At 36.0% G+C, this 12,048-nt stretch overlaps 1 protein-coding gene across 4 annotated transcripts in view; it reads left to right on the top strand.

The window, feature by feature from the left end:
• BBS9 (Bardet-Biedl syndrome 9) overlaps positions 1-12,048 on the top strand; it is a 345,480-nt gene that overhangs the window by 115,921 nt on the left and 217,511 nt on the right. For 3 of the 4 annotated variants that reach the window (XM_068405604.1, XM_068405603.1, XM_068405605.1), the window contains one exon: positions 922-1,074. In XM_068405604.1, coding sequence (XP_068261705.1) covers positions 922-1,074 — 153 coding nt within the window. Of the gene's footprint in view, positions 1-921; positions 1,075-2,935; positions 3,009-12,048 lie in introns of those variants that run through there. The other variant, XM_068405606.1, reaches the window with a different exon arrangement.

Genomic DNA, 12,048 nt, shown 5'->3' with positions numbered 1-12,048 from the left:
CTGTCCCTTTTTTATTCCTACTTCTAGAAAAGCTGCATTATGTTTCCTTTTAGCTTCCCTGAACTGTCCTTCATAATCATATATTGACAGAATGGTACGTTTGCTTAATTTTAAATATAATCTGTTTTCTAGATTTAGGAAACTTAATTTTTCTGCTCATTTTGGGGCACTTTAAAATGAATATGTGTCATAATGCTCACATCTGGAAAGCTGTGTGTCTTAATGTTTCTTCTGATAACTTCTGCTAGTTACAGCATGTCAGCTGTACAGAGGAGTCCCAGCTTTTTGGAAGACTCACTTTTATTTAGTAATTTTTGTTAGAGGGATGTACTGAAAAATGGTAAAGTGATTAAAAGATAAAATAAGAATTCTCATTATCTGGGCATTTCATGTACAATGTTGTTCAAAGTTTTGTGAACACTTCAAGGAAGTTTGTTGGTATAGCTGATCAGTATATATAAAAGGAAAAAGGATTTCACTTCAGAAAGTCATTCATACAGTGCAGATTTTAGTACTTTTATTCATGTTTATTGGAATAACCATTTACTTTCTACTGCAGTTAATATCAAGTCCAATACACTGTGTATATGTGTCATAAATAGTATGCCAAACCAAGAAGAAGCCTTGAGATTCTGGTGGTGAAATTTCACTCTTGTTATTAGGCTTCTTGTTGAGATATTTGTGCATTTTCACAGATTATTGTGGCTGTTGGTAATTAGTTTTGATTTCAGTGGCAAATGATAATTCTTGAAAATGTTAATAAGCTTCACTAGGAGTGTAAAATATGAAACCGGTATAAATGACATTATCATGCTTGAATCATACACACTCTCCCCAAAGTTTTACTGTCATTCTCCTATTTCATTTGGAATGTGCATCCATGACCCTTAACCTGAATTCTTGAAAACCCTTAAATTGCAGCTACGTTTGAATGCTGAAAAATTTCAGGAGCTGTTATCTGAAAGGGCTGTACAATTTCGAGCTATTGAGAGGCGATTGCTGACACGATTCAAAGACAAAACTCCGGCTCCTCTTCAACATCTGGACACCTTGCTAGAAGGAACATTCAGAGAGGTCAGTACAGTTTGATTATGAGCCTAACCTTTCTTTATGTTGTTGGTAAAACTTAGCTTAAAGCATATAAGCTCTGCTTTCCTGGTTACATTTACCATCCAAGAGACCAGGAAGCAGTAATTTGTTTAACCTAATATTCCCTGTAACTTTCCAGATGACTTGCAATAGTTTTATTTAATCTGCGACCACAAAATCTTTACTCCTGGGTCACACCAGCTTGACAGCACATTATTCTTTCCGAACTGATGTTGATAGTGTAAATATTTTATAGTTCATGTGAAAATATTTTATAGTTCATAGCTTGTGTAAATATTTTATGGTACACTGTAAACTGGTGGAATGGTTTGGCTGGTCTAACATTCACAACAAAATTGTCTGAGGCTGACCATGTCCTTCCTTATGGGGATTTTATGTTCTAATCATTTCAGAATGTGATAGCTGCAGAAAAACAATGTTGGAAAAAAAAATCATTCCTAAACCATCTCCATACTGGAGGTATACAAGGAATAAAACAATTGTTCTTCCTTTTCCTGCTTCAGCTCTGCATTGCTTTAGAATAACCCTTGTTTCATGATGCGTCCCCCTTTGCTAAGAAGTTCCTTTATGCATTTTATGCTTTTCTGTTGGAATATCTGATTTTACTTTCTCACTTGCCTTGTTAGGGAAACTGAGTTGCAATTACATTCCTTGCTGGAAAAAACTTACCTTTATGTGCTGTTGTATATCACAACAATTAAAAAAACAAAGGTGTTAAGGAAAAATATTTTTCCTTACTGTTTGCTCTAAGAAAACATTTATCCAATTTAGAGAAGACTGCCTTTCCATGGATGATTAGATATGAGTCAGATTTGTCTTTATTTCAGTCTTTACAGTGAATGAATTAACTATGAGATGGTTTAAGTTTGAAAGTGGGGGTTTTCTGGTTACTTTGAGAAATACGAGGTATTGTTGTGATAGGTTATTCTTTAACACTTTGAAATGGCATGACTAAATAAGCCCTAAAGATACACAAAAGTGAGTCTCTTGAGTCTGCTTTTGCTGTGTAGAACTGTTGCCTTTAAACTTAAAAGCAGCTGGGATGTGCTTGACAGTTTTCCTACGCAGTTGAATTGAAAGATGAGTTCCGAGAATGAGACAAAGTCAGGTAGTTGAAATAGATGCGTATTACAGAAGCTTATTTTATAAGGTCCTTCAAACCAAAATTAGATGGGTGCTTTTCTTAACAGTTGCTGTTGTGAGCTTTTAAAATTAGAATTAGTGTAGTTGAAAGGATAATGAGGAAAAAGATTCTTTGAGAGAACAAATGCTCACATTTTTCTACATTTGTTAAAACTTTGTTTTAGGCAAGCTCATGTTTTTCTTCCTAGTTTTCCTCTGTCATTTTTCTTTTGTTGGTGTGAATCCCCTTGCAACAAAGAAATGTTATTCTTGTTAGTACAAACAAAAGTGTATTAAAATAGTAATTACCATAGAGACCCCACTGCTGCATATGTTGTTTTGAAAGTGAGAGCTGTGGTAGGGCTTTAATATTTTCTCTTTGCTATGTGAGTGAAATGAAATTGCTTGATGCATTTCCTATATTAGAAAAGACCTTGTTTTCTTTAATTCAGTATAATATTCTGTCTTTATTTGAATAATTATATCTAATGCAAATAGTTGAAGTATTCAAAATAGGGTACATGTGTTTTCAGTAAAGGAATAATGAGGCCAGATAAATATGGACAGTATGAAGTCTCACTCCAAAAGTTCTATTAAGCATGTGGCCTTTTTGACACTGGAATTAATATGATTGTGTTTTTGAGAGTACTGCTTTTCAGAAGAATTATTCAGACAATTTGTGTCTTTTTTTTCCTTTTGGAAGGTTGTCTGTTTTGAGCACCATGGTTGTGTTTAGTAGTTTTCCTAATGCAGAATGCATTCAATGAAGAATGATGGTCCATACTCCGTAGATGCTTAGTGGAATGACTCTTATTGCTTCAGTGGAATTTGGATTGAACTATGAATAAGTGATGTAGAAGTTTTCAGGGTTTTTGTAATAAAACAGATATGATAAATCCCACAATAAAATACTCTTAACTGCTAGAAAAGAAATTGATTTTTATTTTTACCATTATCTGAGAATCTCATGTCCTCCCTTATGTTAAATATCTTCATAATGAGAAGAGAAAGATTTGCGTTGTTTTATTCCCTCATTTTTCACCGAGGTAATTGTTATGCACAAAGAAAGGTTTTGTTACTTTTTACATTGGGTTTTGCAGTCAGAAGAGAAATGTATATGTGTTGGTTTATAGCGTATTCCAAACCTTTTCATCTAGAACAGGAAGGAGTTTCCTGTTAGTATGAGTATGTGATTTTATTATTCTTTTTAACCCAGAATCTCCTTGACTTGGGCTCTATATTTACATTCTTAATAGATTAACTATTATAGTTAACTATTTTTTTAAAAAATTGAAGCTATAATGGTGTAACCTCTTCAAATCCACAGGAATATAAAGGTGCCTCTTATTGCTTCCCTTATTTCCTTGCATCAGAACAGTTATACAGGAGATATATAACCTCTGTGTGAACAGCCTTTTTAATCCAAATCAAATAACGGTGAATATTCAGCTCATGTAGTTTCATTGCCTAGGTATGATACATGCTTACTTTAAAGTTATTCTGTACGGTTTCTTTGCCCACCTGCAAATTGTTATGAATTACTGAACTGATCTGAGTTGTACAACTGAAGTAGATCGTAAATGTTACTTGAAGTTGAAAATCTGAAAATTAAAAGTTGTATTTGTGTGATATGTGAGTACAACGTGTGTCAAACCTATAGATGCAAACCAGAGAAAATTAATCAAGCTGTATTTGACTCTCTGGTAAAAAGCATTTCTATTTATGAACAAAATTTTTGTATTAGTCCTTGTACTTTACCAACAAGGCAGGATGTATTTAGTGCTGCAATAAAATTACTAATGGGTTTATTATACGGAAACTTTAGCCTTTTTATCTTCACAGTAATGTGTAAGCAGGCATCAGCGTGTGCAATGATGAAAAGCTTGCTTTTGGTTTTATAGTCCTGTTTAGTCTTCTAAATTTTTCTTTCTAAAGTAATATTATAGGTCCAAATAGATTGGAGTGAGTATTAACAGTTAAGAAATAGCGATGGAAGGTGTTCCATTTTGGAAAGAAAAGAAAAGCTGTTATATACGTAGTAGCTTTGTATGTTAGAAAAAGTAAATATTATTCTTATGATGATTAGGAATGATTTGTAGGAAGGTACTATGAAAAGAATGGAAAAATCAATTTGTGGTAGATGCTATTTGTATGCCTATGAATTAATTTCTTGATCTCTGGTAAAAAAAAATTACCAGTGCAATTGGAAATGTTGCTAGCTCTCATTCTAAGAAAGGAATTTAATTAGATAAGTTTAAAAGCTATGCAATCTCAGCTACTGTTCAATTGATGTTTTGTAGCTTAAAGGACTTCAAATATGAAATGAGATTGCAGCAAATTTTACAGTAGGTATTGTAAACAGCATGTACTTTGTATAATGCTCACCTTCTAGAGACATGTTATTGCTTGAAAGTGTAATTTAATGATCTTTAATCTCTACGATGTGTTTTCTGTCATATTAAAAAAAAATCATAGTTTGGCAGTAGCTGCGGGTGCTTGCCCTGGAATTATAATTTTCATGCATTGACTCTTGATATACATTATTTGGGTTTCCAGGTACAAGCTGGAATTAAAAACGTCATAAAAATCAGATGGTTCATTTCTTATTTCAACCCACATAGATTTTATCCTAGTGAATTTAAGCAGTACTATCTGTGTCTGGCTGTAAGCTGTGTTTAACCCTGTAATCATGTTTAGAAGACTACTGCAGTTACATTCTTTGAGGAAAAGAGGAGGACGGATGAATTTGAAACGTGGGGTGGAGTTCTCCTAGGGCACTAACTGTTGCTTAACCAATTTTAAGTACTTCAGTCTTGTCTCAGAGTCATGTTTTAACAGTTCAAGTTTACAGAAAATGTGATGACAAAGCAATCGCTTCTACTTTGCATTGGATTACAATAAAAGGTAGCAAAATTAAGACAAAACATGAAGCGAACAGATTTGTCCTACATCCCTGTACTTTGATTGTGTGTAGTAAGCGTAGCTCCCTTCCTATTCTTTGCCGCTATTGCACAGTACCTTAGGGTTCCCCATGTTCTGAGGCTTCTTCATCCCCACCCTGGAAAACCACATAACTCACTTGTGCTTTCTAATACCAACACCTCAACTTTTACCCATGGCCACAGCAACCCCCCTGTCGGTTGCTTATTTGTGAGCTGTCAAGCCAGTGCACTGGTGCTGACTGGCAGTAGCCACCTAACCAGACAAGATGGATCATGTCCCTTGTCTCAGTAGAAATACTAATAGTGTCTCTCCCCTCCCAGTTTGCGAATTTGAAAAATATATAGAGGAACTTAATGATTTCTGGATCTTCATGTTGCTGTAAAATTTTGTGTGGTCATTGGAAACGACAGTTACTAGGAATGGACCGACTGAACAAGTCTGTCAAAAATGGTCAGCACAGTTGCGTAACCACACACATCTAGGCTTAGTAACTATGTGTTCTACAACAGTGGGTCTTTATTTTTGATTGGTGATACATTTTAGCTTTTCTTTAAGGTGCATTGTAAGTTTGAGAGCATCTTGCCATTAGTAAGAGGACCTAACTGCTTTTCTAGACAGAATTGCTAGAACTAATTGATGCTGCAAGTTTATTCCCTTTATTTTCTCCAAATTCAGCTCTTCTGTCATGGTCATCTTATTTATATTATTACTGAATAACTTGTCTCACAGAAGTACTTAGCTCTAAGCAGCAATAAAGTGGCTTTCAATAAAGTTTTCAGATCTTGCTCTGTAAACAATTAGAAGTTGTCCAGTTCATTCTGCTGTCTTTAGTGTATGGTTTGTATTTATCTTGGCTGGTCTTGGGCTTATCTTGTGAGTTCTGCATATGAATTGCAACTTTAAGAGATTCACACACATGGGAATATTTCACTTAAAAACTCTGCTTGAAACAAGTGGAAAAGTATTCAAATAGTCTTTTAAATTTCAAGAGGTGCTCATAGGTTACTGTTTACAGGGAATAGGAACAAACATAATTCCTACAGGTTTTTTTCAGTGTAACCTACCTCATCTGTTCTCCCTTCAGCATTCTTATATTGTTTACCTTGTTCATATAGCTAGCAGCACTGGAAAGTAAGGGTAGCATTTCACCATCAGACTGTTAGAAGTGGTCAACAAACACAATTGCTTCCAGGTAGAAATACCGTGATTCCTCACTTAGAATGAAGAAGGCAATTCCATCAGGAAGATCCATTTTAATTCTTTACACGGCAGGAAACTGTGTAGGAATTTGTCGCCTGTGACTGAGAAAGCTTTATCTGCGTGTAAAGGTAGCCGTTTTCCCTGAGGTCTGTGATCTGAGCTGTCCTGCGCATATACAGCCCTGGATGTTAGCTGGGGATCTTCAGCATTCAGTAGAGACTTCTGGAGAAAGATGAATTCTGTGAAGGATTTGGAAGCCAAATGTCTCTAAATGAATGCACTGGTTGTTTTAATTAGTAATGTCACAGGAGTTACCCTTTCTCTTTCATATGACAGTTTTGAAGAAAGGTGCTTCTAGTATTTTCAGAACTTGATGAACTTTGTTTTTGAGATGGCATTTAAGCAATTGTGTGATGAAGTAATGCCAGCTGCTAAAACTTAGGACTGGCCCCCAGTTTCATGCCACAGCACAGGATTGGTATTCAGATGTCCTTACGTTTGTTCTTTGTTTATGAATAACTTTTCTTGCAACTGGTTTGATCCTTTTGGAGCCCTTCAATCCCATGTTATTTTCAGAGTGACGCTGAGTAGCTGTACTACATGACAGGATCTATTCTAGTCTTGAAAGTTGAAATTTAAATAATCAAATCGAAAGCTAACTTTACAGCATTCTTTTCCTCAAAGAAAGAAAAAAATTAGATCAACACGTGATTAAAGCATGTAGGATCTGACTTCCAGCTTTGTTTAAGTTTACTCTAAAATACACACACAAAAAGAACATTCAGCTCATGTTAGTGTTAACTAAACGTTGTTTTAGAAAAGCATCCAAAAAGAGAAAGCTATGATACAATAAACTTTCAAAGTAAAATGTATGGAGAAAAAGCAAATCTTTTGTATCCATGGACATAATTTAGGAAGCCACAGGAAGTGCATTAAATATTTGTTTCTTGAGGTTTCAGCAGAATGTGTAATTAATCTGAATTTTGGACAGAACTTAAAGGAACTGGGTTAGAATTCCTTTGAGCACATCTTACTTAACAAGGCAATTGTGAGGCATTTTCACCCTAGTGCTGCTGATCATGCATGTTATGTCTCTCTTTTATTGTGGTTTGTGATCAAGCAAGAGTGTTGAAACCTTGTCAAGCAGTATTTTAAGTATTAAAAGTGCCAGTTCTTGTCCATTTTATAGTATTTGACACTATCAGGGAAAATTAGTTTTGGGTGTAAATCATTATCGTGCTTGAGATAACTAGTTGATTCTGAATTGTATCTTCTGAATCATATGATTCCCTCTCTGAAATGTCAGCACTTCAAATGAAGACCAATATTCTAATGAACAGTTAACAAATGCCTAAAGGTAAGCATATTTCGGCCACCTTGTCTAACACTTTTGATCACTTTTCAGAACAGATCCTTAGCTGACCTAAACCACCGTTATTCCAGAGAGCCTGATTTATAAGACATGGGGTTCTGGCCCAGTGTTTAAGGGCTTGCCTTTATGCCTGGAGACATTGTCACACATCTGCTTCACCTGCATTCAACACCAGTTAGATGTGAATGTGATGCCATCTGGAAACTTTGTACCTGTGTCAAAGTTGAACAAAAACCGTGCTAATACACCTTCTTCATAGCACTGCACTAATGTTATGTGACTCCCAGTTGGAGATGGTTCACGGTCTCCTGTCTTTCAGCTGGTGTGGAACAATTTTGTGACTATCTGCACCCTTCTTTGCAGATCCGTTCTAACCTTTTGCTGTGCTGTGACTAGCAGAACTGCAGATGCTCTCTGTCTTTTGGTCTTTAGGCATGTGCTCTAGGTGCGCTCTTGTATCTGGTATCTCTCTTGCTCAGAGTTCCCTGGAGGTCCAGTTAACTCAAACTGGTAACAGCTCTTCCAGTGTTGTCCAGTTCCTGCTACTGAATTTCCCCACTGCTGAAGGTATGTGTATTTGACACTTAAAGTAAATTATAATTATGTGAAGGGATTTTTAAACATACATGCGCACATTCATTTTGTTGAAAGACAGCACAAAAAATAGAGCTATGTGGAAAACAGAGCTACCCTAATTGGAAGTTTCTAACTTATTTTCATCTCTTCAGCAAGAGATTTGGATCTTGTCACTGCCTTTTGAAAGGAAGCACAATCTCCCCTCTTTGCCTCTGTTTGTTTCCCGTTTACTCTGCTCTGAGAAGAAGATTCCCCCAGCTATCAAATGACATCTTCCCATTTGATTTTTGGATCTGTTATTTCTGGGACTTGGCTGCAGACTCATGTGATTGAAATGACTTCCCTATAGTCAGTTTTTTTTTTTTCCTCATTTTAGGGAACTGGGAATACTGTAGGTTAGTAAACCTTGGTGGTTTCGGGCTGTTAGATGGAGTAATTTCTTTTGATAGTTCCACAGTGATTTCAGCACAAAGATGAAGAGTATATCTAAGGCAAATGCCTTTGCCCTCCTTAGATGTAGGTAATTTATAGGCAGTAGTACAGAAGGATATATGTTTGTGTGCATGTGTGCATACATATATATGTGTACATACACATAATTCATCATACCTTCATTTTAGTCTTCGGAATTGTTCCTGTGTGTCTTTTAAGAATTGTATATCTTAAAAGGCAGAATTTCACCTCTGATAGTTGATAGCAATAGGTCCAGCATCTAATATACTAAAGAAAAAGAAGTCTTCCTGTTTCTCTCCTTACCACATGTTCAGCTACTGATTTAGGAAGCTAGACTCTTTATTTCTAATCTGTAATCTACTACGTAGGTATAATACCAAATAAGTATGGACATTACATTTTTTAAAGTAAATATAATTTTCTAATCTTTTGAAAGCATAAGTACTCTTCCTTGTGTTATTTTAACACTTGCGATGTGTGGAGCACTTCGATCGTTGGTGGTTTGTGGTCAGTGGCAGATAAAACTCATTATGTTCTATTCACTAAAACACATGGAATGTTGTTAAAGGTCCATTAACTCTTTGTTCAAGCCCCTTAACTCCTTTCCTTGCTTATTAATCGGTTGATAAAAATCTTAAAAGTGATCATTAATGATTGAGTATTCTCTCTAGAGTCGCACTTCTGACACATATGGCCTCAGGAACTCGACGTTTTGTGAATGATTCATTACTTGATTAGTAAGGACTTTTACCTCAAAGCAAAACCATTAGGCTTTATCATGCATGACTCAAAGGCTATATATCACACCCACTCCTGTAATAGTCATTTTCCCCAGATAATGTCAGTGAGAACTACACCCATAGTATAAATTAGCTCTTTTTGGCTTGAATAAATATGCTGTTCTTTGGAGGAGTTATATTTAACTTCTCTTGTTTTATTGCCATTTCTGCTAAATGTAGTTTTTTCATAGCCACTAAAAGTAGCTTATTGGCTATTACATATAATTAAAATTCTCTATTTTACTGGTGTTCAAATAGTGTTATGTTTCTGTTTCCCTCAGCTTATTTTGCTTTAACAGTGAAATACTTAAAATGTCATCAAAGCCTCTTTTTATTAGAAGATGTATTCCAAAAATGTCTGAAAGTAGTTAGCTCTGCTTGGGAAGCATATATTAGGATTGCTTGCACAACTCTGCTGTATTTTGGTCTGTAGTAGCAGTTACTTGCTCCAGTGGGGGACAGTCTTCACTTCAGGTCAGCCAGTTTGTGGGACAAATAAGTAAAATTGCTCATATCTTCAGTAAGGTTTTTTGTGGAGGGAGTTAAATGCATGTAAAATAATACAGCCATCATAGGAGAAAGAGGTTGTAAGTAAAGTGTCCTTGTGTATGTAAATATGGCAGAAAGCACCTCAACTGGGGTCTGCTGGACTGCTTTCAGTCTGGCCTGTCACGTTTTCACAAAGGAGGGTTTTGGCTACACTGTGCTGCCATCATATCTGCTGCCCTATCTACTGAATTACTCCCCTTGAACCTGTGAGTAGCCAGGTTTGAACGCTCACTGCTCCATTCAAATCACTAAGGGACCAGAGATGTAATTTTATTTATTTTTTTTTCCCCACTCCACTCTAGGTGTGGTTCCCACTTTAGAGCATTGTGACCTAGCAGAGGATTCCCCAAACTTTGATTGAGTCCTCAGGGGTATGGGCAGATTGTACACTCTGGTATATAAAGGAATGGCAGGAAGTGATTCATGTCACTTCTTGTACCATAATTGTTCTTTGGCACTTCTTGTGACATTTGTTTCATTGGCTAATGACTTTTTGAAGAGGAAAAAGTAATATTCCTTTGTAAGGGTAGACCTTGTATCCTCAGCCGAACATGAGCTCGCCAGACCGTGTATGAGGGATTTGTGTAGGGACTGAAAGAACCTGTGTGCATTTGAAAGAGTGAAAATGGAACTGGTTGACTATAATTCCTCAAAGAAGGGAATACTGATAAGTCTTATTTCTTTGAAAGAAATGTCATATCTGATAATCTGAAATATCAGATGCCTGGGCTGAAACATAAAAGCTATACAGCTGAGAACAACTAGTGAGCGTATATGGTGGAAGATACAATGGTTACTCTGCGAGTTTGGATATGTGATCTTTGTGAAGTTGCTCATTTTAATTGAGTGGTCCAGATGTGATGAATTAAGTGAAATATTAAATTATCAGTTTTGGTTCATTTCTGCATGCAGTACTAAGAACATTTTTGGTCGCTTCTCATGTAATTTTAATAGTTTGCTTTTGGGTAGCTACTGTACTTGTTTTACCAGTACGTACATGGGTATTGTGCCTTCAGGTAGCTGAAATAACATTGAACTAGATCGTTTTCTGGTGTAAGCTCACAATAAGTGATACTGATTTCTTTGATGTATAATACATGATAATTTTGCGTTGTGGTTGGATGGCAAGTATACGTTGGTTTCAAATTCATGCCAAGTAAATATTTCAGAGACTTTGATACTTGGATTCAGTGAAATGCTTGGGTTCATGTTGACTTATATGTTTATTATACCAACAACTAAATAATAAGGGGGAGAGCTACATAAGTCATGTAATTTAATAGAATTTTATGCCTAACTCTGATTTAAAAGAAAACAAAAAGACCTCCCTTCTTCCCCCCCCTGCCCCAAATCACCTGGGAAATAAATATTTGAGGGCCAAAATAACTAAATTTACTCATCTAATGCTTGCAGATCTTTGTGTGAGTTGGATATTGAGGTGTAAACTTTACTGTAAACCCAGCAACACCAAGCTATTTTGTCTGTTAACTTAATCTAAAATCATTTTACATCAGTCTCTACAACTACTTATTTCCATTAACATATAGAGAATGAGCATCTAAATCACTGTTCTGTTGATCTTGGGTACTGTTACAAGTGTGACCTTTAATTTAGTCACTGGTGATGGCTGGCCCAAAATGACTTGTATGGACCATTGGTCTACAGTCTAGAGACCAATGTCAGAGGTGGGTACAGATCTCAGGTCATCAGTCCCCTGCTCTGACCAGTACCTCTAATATTGCTTACGTATTTGTTGCACACTCCTGATCAGCTGAGTTAGGATTCTGCTTGGTATTACTTACCAGAGGCAGTACAGTAGTGGACTATGGATTCCTGAAGAAATAAAAAATTCAAAAATAATATAGGCACTTTATTTAAAAAAAAAAAATCTGTTTCTTTGTGTGTATGTGCCTTGCAGTCAGCTCAGAGCTGCTTCTCTAGCCA

Source organism: Nyctibius grandis, chromosome 7 (assembly GCF_013368605.1).
Source record: "Nyctibius grandis isolate bNycGra1 chromosome 7, bNycGra1.pri, whole genome shotgun sequence".
NCBI classification, from domain to species: Eukaryota; Metazoa; Chordata; class Aves; order Nyctibiiformes; family Nyctibiidae; genus Nyctibius; species Nyctibius grandis.
The sequence above is the reverse complement of the archived record's forward strand: the minus strand, read 5'-3'. Positions and strand labels throughout refer to the sequence as shown.